We start from the raw sequence: 21,970 nt of genomic DNA on the forward strand, positions 1-21,970 counted from the left end.
GACAGGGTATTTAGGAGATAACTAAGGTTGAGATCATAAGGGTGGGGCTCTAATCCAACAGGATTAGTGCTCTTGTAAAACAAAGAAGAGACACTAGAGGCACACAGAGAAAAAAGGGCAGGTGAGGACACAGAAAGAACGTGGCCACCTGAAAGCCTAGAAGAGAGGCCTCAGGAGAAACCGAAGCTGCCAGCACCTCAGTTTTAGACTTTCAGCTTCCAGAACACTGAGAGAGAAAAATTTCCTGTTGTTCAAGCTACTGAGTCTAAGTTATTTTGTTATGGCAGCTCAGCAAACAAATACACCAGGGAACAGAGTTTGCCCAACTTTGTTTTTTTTTGTAGCATGTTTGGCCTCTTACCACCCTAGATAATTTACTTATTATTGCCTATCTCCCTATACTTGACTGGAGCCCTCCAAGCACAGTGGTCTCTGTTGAGTAAGTGAGGTTTCCCAAATGCTCAGAGGAGCCAATGGCAGGTAGCCTCATGCTAATGGCAGGTAGCAATTCACATGTCTCAGAGGATGTTTACTGTCTAAATGAATAAATGAAAGAACGGTGAAAAGATTTGCAGGGGCCCATCAGAACCTCACCAACATTTTGCTTCTGCCTTAAAAATAAGTGAAAAGTGAAAGTGTCAGTCACTCAATTGTGTCTGACTCTTTGCGATTCCATGGACTGGAGCCCACCAGGCTCCTCTGTCCAAGTAATTCTCCAGGCAAGAATACTGGAGTGGGTACCATTCCCCTCTCCCGGGGATTGTCCCAACCCAGGGACTGAACCAGGTCTCCAACATTGCAGGTGGATTCTTTACCATCTGAGCCACCAGGGAAGCCTGACGTAAAAACAGCTTATGTTCTAAAACACAGTTTCTGTGTTAGGGATTCTGCCTACCCCCCATGGTAGGTTTGTTTTATCATCAGGAGGTGGAAACTTCTTCATGTCTTCATATCATCTGAGACAGTTCCAAGTGGACTTCGCTGGTGGTCCAGTGGCTAGGACACCATCTTCCAGTGCACGGGACGTGGGTTCAATCCCTGGTTGGGTAACTAAAATTTCACATGCTGAGGGGCAACGAAGCCCATGTGCCGCAACTAGAGAAAAAAGCCCCAGCGCCACAACAAAGAGTCAGCACAGTCCAAAAAAAAAAAAAAGTCAACTCTGGGTAAATGAAGTCTCCGAAGGGCTATTACCTGAGCCAAGGATTCCATTAAGTTTCTCACAACTTTGTCTTGGTCTTCCGTCAGAATCCTGTGAAGCGTGGCCCGTCTCTCACTGTCCTTCCTCAGCATAAAGAATCCGGAATCTTTTTCTTCTGGAGAAGGTGGAGCACTGTGGTCTTCAAAATTTTCATCAGGGATGCTGCAATAATTTAGGCAGCACATATTACCATCTCCATTATCAAATGACACCCCACATTCGTCCCTCACCCCAACTAAGTCAGGTCTTTACCCCAGAAACAGCGTCCGGATGCCTTTGACATCCTTTTCTCCACAGGACTTGGCTCTTGTTTTGAAAGAGAAGGGGTCCACCTTCAACTCTGTGTCAGGGGAAACTGAGCCGTACTCGCTGCTGCTGCTCGTGTCCTCCACCAGGACTGGCACTGGCAAGGAGATACTCCTGAGGTACTCTGCGTGTCACAAGAGGGGGAACGAGATGAGTAAGGCTTCTAGAAACGTGCACACACCGACATGAGACAGCAAGGTTACTTGTCAAGTGTCTCGTTCCAGTGAGCAGCCAAACTATGCAACATAAGGGGCTGGTCTTGGGACCACGGTTCCTCAGAGTAATCCATGCAGGGGGTCAGCGAGGAAAGGGCCTCCTAGGCCCTGAAAGAACTATCTCAGGGGCATGAAACTGGAGGAAGCACCAGGCCCAGCAGTTCTGGGTTCTCAGCCCTTTGTTTTTATTGTCCACCTATTAGAGTTTAGGAGCTTCCCAGGTGGTACAGTGGTAAATGATCTGCTTGCCAATGCGGGAGATGCAAGAGATGCAGGTTCGATCCCTGGGTGGGGAAGATCCCCTGGAGAAGGGCATGCCAACCCACCCCAGTATTCTTGCCTGGAGAATCCCATGGACAGAGGAGCCTGGCGGGCTACAGTCCAAAGAGTTGGACACGACTGAGCACACACATACCCACTAGAATTTATGAAGGTCATTTGTGAGGCTTAGTTTTTCACATGTATAAAATAAAGGACCAGATTCATAACTGATAAACTGTGCTCCTTAGAAGTTTAAGGTCCACCTAGTTCTCAGGGCTGCTTTGGTGGGGTGAGTGGGTGGATTTCTGTGATCCTAGAACATAGATTCCAACCCTGTTTTACCTAAAACAAATATGCTCCTTCAGTCATGTATCAGAGCTCTGCTTCAGTTCAGTTCAGTCGCTCAGTCGTGTCCGACTGAGTCAGACCACATGGACTGTAGCACACCAGGCCTCCCTGTCCATCACCAACTTCCAGAGCTTGCTCAAACTCATGTCCAGTGAGTCAGTGATGCCATCCAACCATCTTATCCTCTGTTGTCCCCTTCTCCCCCTGCCTTCAATCTTCCCATTAGGGTCTTTTCCAATGAGTCACTTCTTCACATCAGGTGGCCAAAGTATTGGAGCTTCAGCTTCAGCATCAGTCCTTCCAATGAATATTCAGGACTGATTTCTTTTAGGATTGACTGGTTTGATTTCCTTGCAGTCCAATTTGCTAACATTAGGAATTCAGTTCAGTTCAGTTGCTCAGTTGTGTCTGGCTCCTTGCGACCCCATGGACTGCAGCACACCAGGCTTCCCTGTCCATCACCAACTCCCAGGGATTACTCAAACTCAAGTCCATCGAGTTGGTGATGGCATCCAACCATCTCATCCTCAGTTGTCCCCTTCTCCTCCCATCTTCAATCTTTCCCAGCATCAGGATATTTTCCAGTGAAAGTTAGTTCTTTGAGACAGGTGGCCGAAGTACTGGAGTTTCAGCTTCAGCATTAGTCCTTCCAATGAATATTCAGGACTGATTTCTTTAAGGGTTGATTGGTTGGATCTCCTTGCAGTTCAAGGGACTCTTAAGAGTCTTCTTCAACACCACTGTTAAAAAGCATCAATTCTTCAGCACTCAGCTTTCTTTATAGTCCAATTCTCATATCCATACATGACTATTGGAAAAACCATAGCTTTGACTAGACGGACATTTGTCGGCAAAGTAATGCCTCTGCTTTTTATAAGCTGTCTAGGTTGGTCATAGCTTTTCTCCCAAGGAGCAAGCATCTTTTAATTTCATGGCTGCAGTCACCATCTGAAGTGATTTTGGAGCCCCCCAAAAAAGTCACTCACTGTTCCCATTGTTTCCCCATCTACTTGCCATGAAGTGATGGGACCAGATGCCATGATCTACGTTTTTGGAATGATGAGCTTTAAGCCAACTTTTTCGCTCTCCTCTTTCATTTTCATCAAGAGGCTCTTTAGTTCTTCTTTGCTTTCTGCCATAAGGGTGGTGTCATCTGCATATCTGAGGTTATTGATATTTCTTCTGGCAATCTTGATTCCAGCTTGGGCTTCATCCGGCCTGGCATTACGCATAATGTACTCTGCATATAAGTTAAATTAGCAGGGTGACAATATACAGCCTTGACGTACTGCTTTCCTGGTCTGGAACCAGTCTGTTGTTCCATGTCTGATTCTAACTGTTGTTTCCTGACCTGCATACAGGTTTTTTAGGAAGCAGATCAGGTTATCTGGTATTCCCATCTCTTTCAGAATTTTCCACAGTTTGTTGTGATCCACGCAGTCAAAGGCTTTGGCATAGTCAATAAAGCAGAAGTAGATGTTTTTCTGGAACTCTCTTCCTTTTTTGATGATCCAGTGGATGTTGGCAAATTGATCTCTGGTTCCTCTGCCTTTTCTAAATCCATCTTGAACATCTGAAAGTTCACAGTCCGTGTACTGTTGAAGCCTGGCTTGGAGAATTTTGAGCATTACTTTGCTAGCATGTGAGATGAGTGCAATTGTGCAGTAGTTTGAGCATTCTTTGGCATTGCCTTTCTTTGGGATTGGAATGAAAACTGACCTTTTCCAGTTCTTTTCCAGTGGCCACTGCTGAGTTTTCCAGATTTGCTGGCATATTGAGTGCAGCACTTTCACAGCATCATCTTTCAGGATTTGAAATAGCTCCCCTGGAATTCCATCACCTCCACTAGCTTTGTTCGTAGTGCTGCTTCCTAAGGCCCACTTGACTTCACATTCCAGGATGTGTGGCTCTAGGTGAGTGATCAAACCATCATGGTTATCTGGGTCATGAAGATCTTTTTTTTACAGTTCTTCTGTATATTCTTGCCAACTCTTCTTAATATCTTTTGCTTCTGTTAGGTCATATCATTTCTGTCCTTTATTGTATCCATCTTTGCATGAAACGTTCCCTTGGTATCTCTAATTTTCTTGAAGAGATCTCTAGTCTTTCCCATTCTATTGTTTTCCTCTATTTCTTTGCAGTAATCACTGAGAAAGGCTTTCTTATCTCTCCTTGCTATTCTTTGAAACTCTTCATTCAAATGGGTATATGTTTCCTTTTCTACTTTGCCTTTAGCGTCTCTTCTTTTCTCAGATATTTGTAAGGCCTCCTCAGACAACCATTCAGCCTTTTTGCATTTCTTTTTCTTGGGGATGGTCTTGATCACTGTCTCCTATACAATGTCATGAACCTCCATCCATAGTTCTTCAGGCACTCTATCAGATCTAATCCCTTGAATCTATTTGTCACTTTAAGCTCTGCTTAAGGATTCATAATTTTTTAAAAAGCAGTTCTTTGCTAAACACATATTTTGGAAACCAATAGAAGAGATGACGATGTTATAATTCTAAAACAAACATAAGCTTTTATTTTATTTTGATGGAGTCTGAACTGACACAATAGGAGGTACCTAGTTTTCATCAAATACTGGTTTGAAAATAAGTAATTTTTGTCAGAAACATCTCTATCAAGCAGATCAATGTCTCAGGCCAAGGAGGCAGAACAGAAAGGGATGAGTCACTGCAAATAAAAAAAATAAAAATCCAGAGAACTGAGGAGGCCTGGGAGATGTTCTGAGGGAGGAAGATAGGGAGTTTTTAGGGAAAGAATAGGAGACTTCTGGACTGTGGTCTACAATACTAAACAAGCCACTGGGCATGGGCAGGCCAGAGCAAGAACAGCCCCGCAGTAATAGTCATAATAACCACCTTAAGGCAGTTGCTAAGCATCTCACATGTGTGACTGTATTTTAATTGTCACAAAGCGCCATGGGCAGTTTGTCTAACTGAACTCACTGGACAGATGAGGTGACTAAGGTTAAGTCATTTCCAGGGTCACCCAGTTAAGGCATGAACCCAGCTCTGACTCCAATGCCCATTCTCTTTTTGCTGACTCTATAAAATCTTAAGATTCTAAAATACCTTAAGTAAAAGACTCTAAAGCCAGAGCTGAGTCCCAAATGCTCTTGAGTCACCCTGAGTGCAGAGTGGGAGGGTGTGTGGGAAAGGTGACCAAGCGGTCAGCAGATGGACACCTTCCGTCTCAGGCTCGCTCTAAGGCACATGCTCACCGAGAGGGCTTGTGGGCAGACCTGTCAGCTTAAATTCCCTCTCGCTACTTGTCTCTTGCCAAGTGTGTATGGTTGAGTTCACATAATTTAAATGTGCGCGTGATGAGACTCTGCTTCCTGCAACAAAAACCTACCCATGTGGAAGGGATGAAACAATCATGGATTGAGCTTCTGGGCATGGCTCCAGCTTCTTTTGGTATATATTTTTTATTTTGTTCTCAGAAGCAAATCTGTGCAGTAGGTATTGTTCCCAGCACAGAATGCCTGATGAAACAAGCAAATTGCTGCATTGTCATGTTTTTATAAAGTGGCTTAGTTGGGATCAGAATTGGCTTCCGCCTAAGTGCAAAGTGAATCGACTTCTGCTGGAGTCCAAAGTCAGGGCCCATTTTATGACATCAAAACCCAGCTGGTGGGGAGGCTGCTGAGTGCCCCGGGGTCCTCCTTGTGAAATTCAGTGACTGTGGAGAAGGGAGGAAAAGAGGGGCTTTTCTTCACAGAGTTCTTCTTGACTCTAAGAATTGAGGGGGGAAAACTGGAGAGGCTGTGGCCAAGAAACCCCAATTACTGGGCTTCTTCTCTGGGCTGACTGGCTTTGAGGCACCTAAGGAACCTGCAAAAATCTACCCCCAGCCAGTGGAAGAACGCACAGGACACTCACAATGAACCCCAAGTCTATTTGATCAACAACTCATCCAACTTAGGAAAATCCCAAGTCACGGTCATTTCTTTCCTGTGCCTTAAAATGCATCACTTGATCTTCCTAGAGCAGATTAACCTTCCTAGTTATGATCTGCAAAGCCTAATACTGAAAATAAAAAACACATCTAGTCCTGACCAGCTAAAATTAGAGGAAAATAGGACACCAAAGATGACAGGGAAAGCTGTCTGGCATTGACATTTTCCACAAGAAATGAGTTAGGTGGCCAGCTAGCTCTCAGATAAGAAAGCATGTGTGCATGCTAAGTCACTTCAGTCATGTCCAACTCTTTGCAACCTTATGGACTATAGCCCTCAGGCTCCTCTGTCTATGGGATTCTCCAGGCAAGAATACTGGAGTGGGTTGCCATGCCCTCCTCCAGGGGATCTTCCTGACCCAGGGATGGAACCCACGTCTCTTTCGTCTCTTGCATTGGCAGGGGGTTCTTTACTGCTAGCACCTCCTGGGAAGCCCCTAAGAAAGCATGGACTCCTCTCAAATTGAAGATTTCAAAAACAGAGTCACTATCCTGCATTCAGGAAGGAACGAAAGAAGCCTGTCTTATGAGGGAGAAAGTTGAGGGGTTTCTGAAAGAATGAACCCAGCCAGACTTACAACCACACATCCTTTGTACCCAGGAGCCCCCTACCCTTACCCCATGTAAGCAAAGAGCAGAGGATGAGGCTCTCCAATAGGAAATCTAGAGCTTATTTCATGATGTACCAAGCTTCAGCCCAAAGGACAACATAAAAATAAACTCACCATTCGATCCAGCTGAAAGAGCTGTGGGAAGAAAAGTAAACACAGCAAAATAAGCATACATTTGGTTTGTTATTAAACTCAGAAATCAACAAAAAGTGAAGTGAATGCTGGAAATGGGATTGATGTCCTTTCCAAACATTCATTCTGTCCATCTCATCCCACATAGACACCAAAAATGCTAACAACAAGTGAATCACTTACTTTTTTCCTTTCTGAAATGAGTTATGGAAATTATTGCACAAGCCAATTTATATTTTTACAGTGCTATTTTATTATAATGGGAAATCTTCTCTTTCTTTTCTTTTTTTTTTGTGGGGGGGTGGTGGTAATTATTTGGAATGATAGTCTCTAAAAGGCAATTGGTGTTTTGGACAATCTAAAATTAAAAGAACATATTATCCAGATGGTTTCAAAGTTTAACAGTTCTCTAATAGCCTTGTCGTCAATCAACGGTAATTTGGAGTTTCAGTTTGAAAAAACTACCTTCTACCCCTTCTGTACTTTAATCTTTGTATCAGCAATGCTAATATATAGATGCTGATATACTAATCCCCTACCATCCATGTGATGGAAGATTATTATGTGTGAGGCCCTAATATTTGTGAAATTGATGCTAACATAGCTTCCAGATGCCAGTTTTCAGTGATACCTTTAAACAAATTAGCTCACCTCTGGAAAAATCTTCCATCTTAAAAAGTTTAGTATTTAGAGACTCTGACCTACACCCCCTTTGATGCAACCACATACCTGAAAGCTTAGGTTGTGTCTTTTTCTTTTTGCTTGAAACTTTTAAGAACTCATCCATAAGCAAGTCGTTAGCACAGTCTCTCTTGTCAGGGTCTGGTTCAAAACACTTCAATATGAACGCCTTGGCCTCTGCTGACATGGACTCTGGGATCTCTGGGTGGACTTTAAACATCCCCACCTAAGACACAGCACAACACAGCTTCTGAATAACCATCTCATCCCATCCCATCACTTGGTGACCTAATGAGACAAGCTCCTTTATCAAATACTACAAATGTGTGGCTTTTTTCAAAGTGAGACAGGACCTGTTTTCTGTAGGTTATGGAAAGTTTTCAGTGTTTTTGTAACTTTATCAATGACATAGGCACAGTAATTAGCTTAAGATATTAGACAGAGCTGCTGCTGCTGCTGCTGCTAAGTCGCTTCAGTCGTGTCCGACTCTGTGTGACCCCATAGACAGCAGCCCACCAAGCTCCTCCATCCCTGGAATTCTTCAGGCAAGAACACTGGAGTGGGTTGCCATTTCCTTCTCCAATGCATGAAAGTGAAAAGCGAAAGCGAAGTCGCTCAGTCATGTCCAACTCTTTGCAACCGTGTGGACTGCAGCCTACCAGGCTCCTCGGTCCATGGGACTCTCTAGGCAAGAGTACTGGAGTGTGTTGCCATTGCCTTCTCCAGTAGACAGTGCTATGAAATAATAATTCAGTCCTCAGAACTTCATGCTTGGTTTTTTTCATTTATGAGATCTCATCGAATCCTCCTAGCAACCCAGTGGATTAAATATGATCCAAGTTACAGCAATGAGAAAAATGAGGCTCACAGGGGTGAGGTTACATGATTATGAAAGGGCAGAGCTGGGAGTGTGAACCTTCATTTGTTTGGCTTGAAGACTGTGTTGTTTCTCCTGTACCATGATTTGTGAATGTTCTTCCCTGTCTCAAATTGCCTACGTTAAAAGAGATATTTTAAAATACTTAAAATTAAACAAACAGTATTTGTATAACAATGAGAATGTTCTTCTCATTGCTGTCATTCTAATTTCTTTCAGCAATGTTTCATGTATTTAGTACAGAGAAAATTTCCTAAGGAAATCTTTTGTTATCAAATAACAAAATATTAATTTATTATATAGATAAGATACATTTGTACTAATTATAAAGCCTTTACTATGTATAAGACATTGTTTTAAGTGCTTTTCACATATTATCTCATCCACTCCTCAAAAACTTTCATTAGATAGGTACTATTTTTATACTCATTTTATAGATGAGGAAACCGATGCACAAGAAGGTTAAACAATTTACTCAAAGCTAGTAAATAGCTTGACTGTGTTGGAGCCTGGATTAAAATGATGCAAATCAGTGCCAGAGCATGCTATTTCCTCTAAAGCATGTTGCTTAATAATCCCTGCACCGATGGGTAACAGAGGAACATTTCAGAGTGAAGTCCCAGAGATTGGTGAGAACTTGACAGACTGGCCAAGAAGAGAAAGACATCCATTCATGCCCAGAAAGGCAGATCTCTGAGCAGCTCATTGTTTTTTTCAGGTGTGGTTATACTACTCATTTCTGTATCAGCAGCAGCCCATCAGCTTGTCTCCAAGCTTCAGGTAAACCAAGTTTGGTACAAACATAGAAGGGACGTGACAAATGGTCCCTCATAAGAGGGGTAATCACAAATGGAGTAAGTGCTAGAAACATGGTCAGTGGCAGGGAAAGGAATAACAAATTACAATCAAAAGTCTGATGCCTCAGAGAATAGCAGAGATGTGAGCTTCACTTCCTGGGAGACAGGGGTTCAGTTTAATATTCCTCTGGCTCAGTGGAGTGGCAGGTGAAGACTGCAGGGATTCAGGGGCAGGTCACTGTCCAGGCCCCGGATGCTGAACCTGTGGCCCCCAGGCTCTCTCTGGTCTATTTCCATTTCACATGCTCCCTATTTTGAGAGCTGGAGCTGCTTCCTTTCCCAGCCCCAGAAGAGTTACTAATGGGCAAAGTAACAGGCTGGAAGAGTAGATAGATGAGAATAAGGTTGATGTACTTAAAACAACTATATCCTTTTATCTACGGAAACTTTAAACTATAATGATAGAGGAGAAAAGCAAAACATGTCTTTAATACCTAAATGGATAAAAAATGTTTTTATATGTCCCTCAGTGGAAGATTTTTCAGACTGTTTTCCAAAGGGCTTAAATCATCTTCCGTGGAGTGGCGCGTTAATCATACTGCATCGTGAAAAGGTGGTCAAAGGGCATTACACTGAGTCTCACTTGGTAGCTGAGTGAGAGATGTTGAGAGAGACCCTCCATGTGAAGCTGACCGAGGGGAGTGAAACTTGAACTTTAGATCTTAGATTGTGCTAGCTCAGGCTCCTTTCCTTTTGCTTAAAAAAATACGACATACAGACATGGAACTCCAAGAGCCGTAAAGAGCTTCAACCACTGATTTTTAGGACATTTAAGATATGAAATATGACCTTGAACATAGCTGCTTGTGGTTCCCCCAGTTCATAAAAGGGTGGTTTTCCAGTGGCCATTTCAATGATCGTGCAGCCCAGAGACCAAATGTCTGCTGCCTTTCCATAGCCTCTTGGTCCTTTATCTATTATTTCTGGTGCCATATACTGGAGGGTACCTGGATAGAATTCAAACACAGTTACAGTTTAAAAAGAGAAAACAGAGGCACTAACAACAGTTTCAAGTTATTTACATAAATAAGAACTTAAAAGCATGATTCAGGTCTTAGTATCTCATCTTTTTAAGTTCCAGTTTTCTCTGCTGCTAATAAAAGGGGAAATAGCAGTTTTCATAATGGATTTCACTAGTGATATAAACATATCTTACTAATATTATCTGTTTATGAATAGATACTTCCTCATTTCCTAGACAGTACAGTGTAATTGAGGCATCATTTCATTGGGACCTCTTCGAAACTTCTAATAGTCATTTGAGAATAACAGAAAATACTCAACACGCATTTTCTGCAATCAGTTTTTCAAATACACGGAGATTCCCTTTACGTATACTTCCAATCTTTTGCAGGAAAAATCTGGGTCATTCATCCATTTCCTTAGTCTGTTATTTCTCAATTCCTGATTGAATGCTCAGTTCTTCTGTTTTCATACTTATTTCTTAAACATGAAAACATAAAAATTTCTGAAAGCCATTGTTTAAAATAATGTAAATAATTTTGGGTGTACTTTACTCTGTAAATCTACCGTACATGGCTTCTGCTGTGAGCCTGTGGTCCAGAGAATAACAGATTTAATGGGTTAAAGTCAGGTCATGAGCCATCAGTATAAACAAATCACTGGAGTGAAGAAGAGTAGAATAAAAAAGAGAGGAAATTTAAAAGGCTTCATGGAATCAAGGAGTCGAAAAGTGTGGTACGATGCAAAGAGCACTACACGGGGGCCAAGAACCCCCGGTTTTAGTTCTGATCTCGTACTTCCCAAGTGGACACGAACTTGCAATTATCTTATCAGTTACAACTAGAGGCCAAATTTATATATCTAGTTTGGAGTGATTTCTCAAAATCCAGCAATTAGTCAGGAGTACAAATAGGAACAGGAAATTGCCATATCCCCAGCTTCTGATATAAATGATGTAATCAGCAAACAGGATCCAAGATACCATAATAAATTACTTCAAATACTGAAGCATTTGCCAAAAGAGCCACTTGAGCATTTTCTTATTCATAACCAATAAGAGACATTTTGATAAATACAAGGAACACCTTTGAATGCTCTGTGCCTGAAAACTACTGCACAAATTTCCTCTAAACAGTTCCTATAAAACCCATGGTCAAAGGCTAGAAACTGGCTGTAATGTTTTTTTAAAAAGTGAAAGTGTATTATTTTTGTCAAATTTTGTCATCTTGCCAGGTTTATCTTTGAGATCTCATCATTACATGATAGTAGCTCATGCTCACAATCACATACAACTTCACCTGTCTGTCCTCAGCTTACATCAGTCATATTTTTGAAAGAAAGCATTTCACCTGGTGAAGGATAAGGTAAACATGCTCCTCAAATTATTACTCGTAGTACAAAACCGTTACAATTTCTCTTCATTGATAGTTCCCCCTAAAGTGATCATTTTTTACAATGTAAACAAAATTAAGTGATCACTGAGAAAATATGAGCTGAAGCCTACCACTCTTATTATCTGTGGACCTAAAATATATTTAATGGAAGAACTGAAGTTGTACTAATATCCCAGCAGGAATGACAACTGACCAAAAATATAGTGAATTTTAAAAATTGAATAATTCAAGTAATATCTTTGTAAGTAAATTAGTGTTTTGATTCATTAGATAATATTTCAAAGAGTGGTATTTGACGATTGTGTTTAATTATCCCCCATAGATCAGGTACCAAAAAAGCAGGTTTAATCATGTGTTCAAATCTGCTCTATTTACTCCATAAGCACATGATACGGTATTTTATATAAAGAGATTTACAGAGCTGGATAGTGAAGATCAAACCAGTCTGAGCATTAGCCCAAGGAGAACAGTGAGAGTATTAAGTCTAAAACCCAGACCTCAAATATCTTCATTAGAATAAACAAATTACTTTAAAATCAGCTATTTTAGAATATCTTTACCACTACAACCACCTGGGGAGCCACAAGACAATAGCTAAAAGTTGCACCCCTGATGTCGCCTTCCCTTCCCTCAGGCATTTCGTGGATTAACACTGCCAGAAGGGCTTCCCAGGTGGCTCAGTGGTAGAGAATCCACCTGCCAGTGCAGGAGACGCAGGTTTGATCCCTGGATTGGGAAGAACCCCTGGAGAAGGAAATGGCAACCCACTCCAGTATTCTTGACTGGAAAATTCCATGGACAGAGGAGCCTAGCAGGCTACAGTCCATGGGATCCCAAAGAGTTGGAAAAGACTGAGCAACTGAGCACAGCACAGTTCTACGGGCCAGGCACTTAGAATGCAGGAGTGGCCAAGACAGACAGAAATCCCAGGGCTTGTGCAACTGACATTTTCGCAGTGGAAGACAGACAGCAAACTATAGTAACATACAGAAGTAAATTACAGAGTATGTTAGAAAGTGATGTGTTACGATAAAATTAGAAAAAAGCAGGAGAAGGGGATCAGAAGTGTCCGGGGAGGGCTGCCATGTAAATAGGGCAATCACTGGCCTCACTGGCATGATCTGTGAGTTAAGACTTGAAGGACATGAGGAACTTCACCATGCAGACAGCTGGGAGAAGACTGCCATAAAAGGAAAAGGGTACGCAAATGTCCTGCCGCAGGATCCTGCCTGATGGATCGAAGGAAGTGCAGGAAGGCCTGTGCAAGGTGGGAAGGGTAGGAAGTGGGCCTAAAAGGTAACAGACTCTGAGAAGGTCTGAGCCTTGTGCATCATTGTAAGGACTGTGGTGTTTGTTACTCCAAAAACAGAAAGCCATCGAAGTCTCTGAGTGATAGGGCTCGATTTATGTCTATATGGGATTGCTCCGGCTGTAGAGTTGAGGGGAGACAGTAGTGGAAGCAGGAGAAAAGGCTACTGAGATCATGCGTGTGAGAGGTGAGGGCGGGAGCCAGGGAGGCGCAGAGGAACTGGTCCAGATTTGGACATGTTTTGAAGACAGAGTTGATGGGTTTCCTTGGCTGACTGAGCTGAAGGGTGAGAAAAGAGAGGTGCAGTGGATAACTCTAAGGTTGGAGTGGTCAACCGAGACAGGGAAGAGTGTGGGTGGAACAGGTTTGGGGAAAAGATAATTCATTCCATTTGGCGTGTTAAGTCTAGTTGAATTGCAGCTCTTTGACTTACAAGCTTTGTGACCTCAAGCAAACTATTTAACCTCTTTGAACCTTAATTTTCTCACCATAAACTGGGATAATGATACGTAAGGATTAGGCCTGACATACAAATTTCGATGCAATAACATGTAAAGCACTTAACACAGTCTGGATGCAGAAAGTGCTCCATAAAGAATAGTTGTGGCTGCCTTCCTTCTCATTGAATCACGAAGAAGCCACACAGGCCACTGTCTTTTGACTCAGTTCATCAGAGGCTGCCTACACCTGTGACTTCACCAGCGCTGAATTAGCACTGGGAGGCCCGCACACCCCAGGCCCTCGTGATCAGTGCCGGGGACCAATCCACACGTGTGTCACACATGGACACCATATGAGGCCCATGCAAGAAGTTCAAGCAAAGGGCTCCTGGAGAACCACTGTACTACAACTTCTCTGGGGATTAAAGAAAATGCTTAAGATAAGCGGCAGATATTAAATTAACATCTTCCCCAAATCAAATGTCTGAAAGTCAGGATTTTCCTCGCAGAAGTTACTGAGACTTGGCAGTATTTAAAGGGTCTCTTGCCAAATGGAGGGAATATGAGGAAAAGAAATGTAAATATATTTAAAGTTACTAGAAGGCTGGAATTCATTTTGTTTAAAAAATGCATTCTAAATGGGTTTGATTGTGTCCCGAAATACCCACTGCCATGAGAGTAGGAACTGGATCAGAGGCATTGCTGATTGAATGTTCTGAGACTTCAGACTTTCTCTTTCTCTGCCTTTCCCCCTTCCTGGCTTCCACAAGAGACACTTCAGCAAGGTGGAGAGAAAGACGGACTGGAGCAAGAAGCTCAAAGCAAAGCGCAAAGGGTGGATTAAAAATCTGAGTTCTATCACTTATAAACTCTTGTGACTTTCAGCTGTGACATCTCTTCTCTCTCAATTTCTTCATCTGCAAAATGGAAGTACTGCCATCACGTCACAGAATTCAGAAATGAGGGCATTTGGACAATCTGTTTTATATTAGACCAAAGATTATCCATTACAGTATCTTTTTTTTTTTTTCTAAATCTCTCTCTCTGATGATAATAAGAATTTAATTATTACTGCAAGATTTGTGGGATTTTAGTTCCCTGACCAGAGACTGAACCCGAGCCCAGGCAGTGAGAGCGCTGAGTCTTAGCTGCTGGACCGCCAAGTCACACATGTGACCACATAGACTGCAACCTGCCAGGCTTCTCTGTCCATATGATTCTCCAGCAAGAATATTGGAGTGGGTGGCCATGTTCTCCTCCAGGGGATCTTCCCGGCCCAGGGTTCGAACCCACATCTAATGCAGCTCCTGCATTGCAGGCGGATTCTTTACCACCAGGGAAGTCACAATAACAGGAACTTAACACTTCATGAGGAGAAAGCAATGGCACCCCACGCGAGTACTCTTGCCTGGAAATCCCATGGATGGAGGAGCCTGGTAGGCTGTAGTCCATGGGGTTGCTAAGAGTCGGACATGACTGAGCGACTTCACTTTCACTTTTCACTTTCATGCATTGGAGAAGGAAATGGCAACCCACTCCAGTGTTCTTGCCTGGAGAATCCCAGGGACGGGGGAGCCTGGTGGGCTTCTGTCTATGGGGTCACACAGAGTTGGACACAACTGAAGCGACTTAGCAGCAGCAGCAGCAACACTTCATGAGAATCAGCAGAATGGAGTGATGAAAACTTGGAGGGGAGAGCAGGGCTGGACTTCCAGACGTCCTCTCTATAACTGTTGGGCAGTCATTAATCTCTATGAGCCTTGGTTTCCTCTTGGCTACTGTTACCTTTTTGGAAGTCACTTTGTCTCCACCCTCTCAGGATTTTCGAACGGAGGGAGCTTAGTAGCTGCATTGCCTAATTTCTCAGCAAAGCTTTCTCTCCACCCTACTTCTGAGTTAGTGAGTCACTTCCTTTTTTTGAATTGAAATCTTAGTTATTTAGGTTGTGAGTAGGGGAATAGACCACAGGCAGTAAACAGATTAGGAAAGAAAGAACTCATAGTCCAAATGGGAAGTGATTAAAGTACGAGTAAGAATCACTGAGAGGCTGGGCTAAAGAAATGTTAAAAAAAGAAATGTTGTCAGGATTATAGTGGTTGTAGACCAACCAGGAGAGAAGGAATGACATGAAAAGAAAAACAAATAACAAATTGAGAGTTAAAAAAATATATATCTTCAGCAGCATTGAGCAGGAAACTGAGTTATATAAATACAAGGTAAGCAATGGTCAGATGAAATTCTGTATAGCATTTTTCAGCGCGCATCAAAAGATACCAACATGAATGTTGGTAAGAACCCAGACTAAATTTATCTCTCACATCATACTCAAACACAGCAATTATTTCTTTAATTACATAAGATCTGTATCATCACTGCGAAAACATACCAGTAAAAGTTTCAGTACATGGATTTATGCCAGCAAGCCTCTTTGATGTTCCGAAATCAGAAATCTTGAGAACACCGCTGTAGGTATTAATCAACACATTGTCACCCTAGAGAAGAAAGAACTTCAATCAGAAATGCTATCTTTCTCCCAATACTGTTTGTTATTGGCTTGAAAGTCGAATAAGAAAAGGTGTCCTTACAGCAAAAAGGATACTATTTCTATATTCTTCCTTAACAGTAACATCAGTAGTGAATTATTGACACCATTTTTGTTTACATGCTATCAGTTCACAATCTGCTACTCGGGTCACAAGGTGAAACGAGGTTTATAGATAGTATAACACAAATATTTGTGTTTGATATGAGTATGATTAGTTAAATTATATTTATACCTTCCTAGTACTTGACTTATTCTATGCTGTTTTATTCTTTTCCTGGAATATTTAGTGGCAGCACAAATAAATGGACATTCGTGTTAGTTTGAGGATAGTAATATTAACTTACTTTCAATAGTCCAATTTTGTTATAAATTTATTAGTTCTAAATTTTCCCTTTTAAAGGAGAATTTCACAGATTATCTAATTTTAGATCAACCCAGGAGTATATGATATGTGTGAGAAGTAGGGATTTTATTTTTTTCCTTCTAACTATTCATCCATTAATTGAACAAGTATTTATTGAGTAGCTATTATGGGCAAGGATACAAAGATTAACCAGCCTACAAGCCTCTTGGGAGCAGGGACCATATCCTTGTTAATTTTGCTCCGTTTAGCTTCTAGCCTCATGGAGCACCTCAAACAGTGCCAGCCATGAAGTGGAAACTCAATCTTTGTTGGCTGAACATGGTTAAGGAGTTTATTCTTTGGGTAAACGCGGTAAGACATGACTATCAATCAATACCTGACTCAGGGCAGAGTGACGTATATCTGCTGTTTCTAGGACTTATTTATCATTCCAAATTCGTTCTCATAAGAAAACAATTTTTGCAAATAAAACAATTACCCATCAAAGACATTACAAGAATGAATCCTAGTGCAACCTACCTTTATATCCCGGTGAACTATCTGATTATCATGGAGGTATTTTAATCCTTCCAGTATTTGCTTTGTATAAAAGCCAATTGTTTGCTCATTGTCTTTCAGTGGGCCCCATTTGGAACGAAGGAGAGCAGAAAGACTTCCTGTAAGTAGGGAGAAACAGTGGATAAAATCTTATTTGAATGAATTTTTTAAAGCATGTTAGTATTACAACATTAAGCTAACATTTATTGGTTATTAACAGTGGCCCAGGTATTATACTAGACACAGTACTTGGGTTCAAATATAAATAGGAAAGTTCCTGCTCTGTTGATGGTCTTTATCAAATACAGTTGAAATGGCTACCTGGGGCTTCCCCAGTGGCTCAGTGGGTAAAGAATCTGACTGCAGTGCAGAAGATGCAGGTTTGATCCCTGGGTTGGGAAGATCCCCTGGAGAATGGAATGGCAACTGATGGCAGTATTCTTGCCTAGAGAATCCCATGGACAGAGGAGCCTGGCAGGCTATATAGTCCATAGAGTGGCAGAGTCAGACACGACAGAAGCAACTTGGCACACATACACAAAAGACCACTCAGTTTGCAAACCTTAATCTCCCAATAAACTCTAGGGGCTTCCCTGATAACTCAGTTGGTAAAGAATCCATTTGGGTTTGATCCCTGGGTTGGGATGATCCCCTGGAGAAGGGAAAGGCTACCCATTCCAGTATTCTCTCCTAGAGAATTCCATGGACTCTATAGTCCACGGGATCACAAACAGTCAGACACAACTGAGCAGCTTTCACTTTCAATAAAGTGTAAGGTTTATGTCAAAATTTTATTTACATTTACACAAATTAAGACCTGTAAACTAATAAATTCCATTCAGTTTTACTCTTCGAGATCCTAGAAACATTTTTAAAAAGTTAGTCTTTTTTTTTTTTTTTTTTTTGAGGTTTTCCTAAACTTTATTATTTTTATTGAGACATAGTTGATGTACAGTATTATATGTTTCAGGTATATAACATCTGACATTTTTAAAGGTTATTTTACATTTATAGTTATGATCAAACATTGGCTATAATCCCTGGGTTGTGCAATATATCCTTGTAGCTTATTAATTTTATATATAGTAGAAACCTACACTTTTTAAAGAAAGAAAACCATCTCTTACCTCCTGGGACCTGCTCCATGAAGATTTTAATGAAACCGTTTTCACTGAAAGAGCCCAGATACTGGACAATATTTTTGTGCTTCAGATGCTTATGCAAGGCTATTTCTTCATGCAGGGGCTGGGAGTATCTGAAAGACATGCAAATGTCAGTGAGCTAATTATGTCAGACTTTCTTGTATAAATTTAAGCAATACAAATGGGAAATTCCAGCTAAATGAATTCACCCATATATGAAATAAAATATGACCATCTAAGGCCTTTATTTTTCATCACATAAATTCGCATAAAATGTGAAGCTGGAGCCTTGGTAGGGTTTGAGGGGAACTGTGTCAGATACTAGTCTAGGTCTTTGTATATATTAGCTCATTTCTCACAACAACTCCATGAGAAGGTATTACTAAGATACCCATGTTACAGATAAGGAAATTGATTCACAGAACTAACCTATCCAAGATTTCCAAGCTAGTAAGTAACAGAACTAAGATCTGAACCCAGGAGAACTGAAATCACCCACACAGCTCACTGTCACATTCATATTCCATTCGCTTCACACGTTTATTATTTCAGGAGATTCCTTCCCAGGAAGACAAAATTGCAAATAATTTTAATATTCATTCCAGAACTTCCCGAAAGGTCCAACAACTCTTCAGTAAAAAAATATAAAACCATTTATATGCCAAGTCTCCTTGATTCTATTCTATCCGGTCCTACTGTATCAAATTATTTTTTATTCATTCCTAGCTGAGCCTCCATACTGAAAGACCAGCTTTAGACCAGACTTCAAAATCACGTACTTGGTATATATTGCTTTATTAAATTTTATGATGAAAGAATTTTATATTTCTGGAACAGACAGAACAACATTTTTTTATGATTTTCTGAAGTACTATGAAGTTTGTAGACTTTTAACAATCCTGAGTATTAATATATTATCATATATTATGTTAATATAATTATTGTATAACTTAACTGTGGTAGGGTGCCAGCAATGATGAACAGAGACTCATAGCTATTTCCTAATATTTTTTCTGTTGTATGATGGAAGCTACAGGTGTGAAAAGCACTCACTATAACATAAAATATAAGCCTGATGCCTCATAATTTGCTTCAGTGCTACATGCAAGAAATGCTCAAATTTTACAGAGGCAAATCCATATAAGCAGAACGGATTTCCTGGAATGACCATAACAAATACTGTAATCAGTTAGTATTGAATAACATTAGTAGGTTGCAAAAACCCAAATTCATTTAATTATTTTTAAAATATATTTAAATTTTATTTAATTGGCTTAGCCACGTAGCTTGCAGGATCTTAGTTCCCTGATTAGAGGCTGAACCCAGGTCCCTGAAATGAAACTGCCAAGTCCTAACCACTGGACCACAAATTGATTTAATTTAAACAAACTTTTATAACCTGTGAAACATTTCTCAGAAAGCTGCCAGCAACAACCAAAAATTGACTTGTATATTAGATCTCTTACTCATTTTACTTTTCTTCAGAATTGTTCTAGGAGCTAAAGGCTTGTATTAAACTAAACCCCTTAACAAGATATCAGTTAGGGACAATACCATTTTGACTATTGCTAGAATGAGATAACGCAAGAAATACCAGTATATAATGTTACCAAGGAGATGCTTAGGTAATGACTCTCAACTATGAAGACATTTACAAGTTACTTTTTCTATGAAGTTTAAAATGCTTTATTGATGCTAGTTAATAAGATCGCTCTTGATATGCAGGAGATAAATCAGTGGCAATATTGGGCCAATTCTTCAGATTTGGGAGATCAAGATGACTGCATAATCTGAAGCAAGAGGCTCACTCAGTTGATGACAAATAATTGAAAGGCTCTGACCCCCTGACAGCCTATTAAATATCAATCATAAATGTTTAAATATAAGATAGTGAAGAAATAAATATACAACACACGCTTCTCCTTACGTAACCAAAGGATAGCTCAAAAGTTACAATAATAGAATTCATCCTAGCTGAGAATAAGGACTCTTCTCCAGTGTGGAAACGATTAGTAACACCTAGCAATTCTCACTAAATGTAAGTGAAAGTGTAAGTACCACACACTGAATAAGCATGAAATTATAATTTGTTCAGGTCAATAAGCAACACTTGTCTGTGGGAATTACAAGAAAATCCCATTTCTTCTCAATTACCTATGACAACAGAAAGAAAAATGGTATAGACATTCAAAGATACTTAAATATGCACTTAGCTTTGAAAAATTAATATATCATACATGTCTCCAGAGCACCTCTCCTGAGTCAAATTCCCACTACAACCATTCAAAGCACTGAAGTTCCCAACCTTGGCTGGCTATTTTGCATCTCCTGGAAGGATTTTTTAAAATATTAATGTGTATGACCTACCCTAGAATTTGGGGGGTTATGGCCTGAGCATCAGTATTTTTTAAAAGTTCCCCAGGTTCCTCTAAAACATAGCTGGGTGGAAATACCTGACCTAGGAAAATAGTTGACAAATGTGTAGAATGTTAGCGGAAGCCAACTCAAGATGTACAACTAGATGGGACAAATTATGAGAGTGTCCTTAGAATCCAGCAGCTTGCTCTTATGACTACTCTGATGCTCCAACGAAGTGTTTTTAGAGTGAGGGAACCACAGAAGAAGCTGCTTTTGTTGCTATGACCTTCACTACAGATGGTAGTGTTTAGTGTATGCTGGATTATGCATTATTCACACCCATCCTACCATCTTAGCAATTATCCTTTGTAACTGCTACCTTTTTAAAAGCCACCTTGAAACTCTCCAGGTCACAAAGGTAGAAATGCTTTTTGTGTTGTATCTCACAATAACATTATAGACTTCACCTTAATCTTCTCATAGAGGTAACAAAAAGATGCCCCACAGCAGCTATCAAGAGAAGGGCTTGTCATGCAAGTGTTTTCAAACAAACCACATTATGCCAAATGGATCTTCACTGGTGGTGGTGTACTCTGTGTATGCACAGTGGCAGCTGAATAAACTTAAGCTACAAAGACAGTTTTCAAAGTGGTTTTCTTCCAAGTGACTACTTACATTTATCTGGTGGTGGGGAGGAAGGTGATATTGCTAAAGACAATCCTTTTAAATTTTATATCGCTTAAAAATCCACTCTATGTATCAATATATAATACTTAAGAACCTATAGGAATATTTGATGAAAATTTTAATATAACACACACACATACATATATATATTCCCTTGTGTATCTAGTGAATAGTTTCTATCACCATCCCAGAAGAATTCATACTTATGTCTCATGAGTTAACCAAGGAGAAATTGCAAAAATACCATAGAAAACCTAAAACTGAATTTACTGTCTACCTACCTAATATCCATTCCTCCCTTTTTCTGTGATTTTGTTTGGAGAAACAACTAGCCAACTTAAAAACTACTGAGTTTCTAACCTCCTTCATAGTCAGGAGTGGTCACTTTTGGCTAATGAAACAAGAGGTGAAAATAGGCTGGACATTTCTGAGAAAGTTCGTTTTCCTTTTCCCTCTTCCTGTCTGGAATGTAGATAAGGCAGAGTGACCACCTGTCAGAAAGTCATGTACCAAGAATGAAGACCAAGGATGGCAAAGCAGAAAGAGAACTGGGACACTGGTTACAGGGGAACGAGGAGTGTCTTTCTGTGCTTGTGGTAATCAGAGAAGGCATCTCTGAGGGCTTGAGAACTGAACTTGGGACCTAATTGATGACAACGAGGCAATCCCGCCAATATGTAGTATTGGTGGCCCTGATGGAAAAAGAGAGGTCAGCGTGGCTGCAGAGGAGGAGGCGAGGCCACAGAGGGAGGCAGGTGTCTGTGTTAAGGTTCCTG

At 40.8% G+C, this 21,970-nt stretch overlaps 1 protein-coding gene across 1 annotated transcript in view; it reads right to left on the reverse strand.

Moving 5' to 3' along the window:
* MAP3K5 (mitogen-activated protein kinase kinase kinase 5) overlaps window positions 1–21,970 on the reverse strand; it is a 231,858-nt gene that overhangs the window by 30,576 nt on the left and 179,312 nt on the right. Inside the window, exons 16-23 of the mRNA XM_086318002.1 lie at window positions 18,135–18,262; window positions 16,990–17,126; window positions 15,948–16,053; window positions 10,245–10,402; window positions 7,770–7,947; window positions 7,023–7,043; window positions 1,454–1,631; window positions 1,195–1,363 (exon numbers count right to left, since the gene is read on the reverse strand). Of these exons, the coding sequence (XP_086174128.1) occupies window positions 1,195–1,363; window positions 1,454–1,631; window positions 7,023–7,043; window positions 7,770–7,947; window positions 10,245–10,402; window positions 15,948–16,053; window positions 16,990–17,126; window positions 18,135–18,262 (1,075 nt within the window). The remainder of the gene's footprint in view (window positions 1–1,194; window positions 1,364–1,453; window positions 1,632–7,022; window positions 7,044–7,769; window positions 7,948–10,244; window positions 10,403–15,947; window positions 16,054–16,989; window positions 17,127–18,134; window positions 18,263–21,970) is intronic.

Source organism: Bos grunniens, chromosome 9 (assembly GCF_055505025.1).
Source record: "Bos grunniens cultivar Pamir isolate PY7600 chromosome 9, Bosgru_T2T1.0, whole genome shotgun sequence".
Taxonomy (NCBI): Eukaryota; Metazoa; Chordata; class Mammalia; order Artiodactyla; family Bovidae; genus Bos; species Bos grunniens.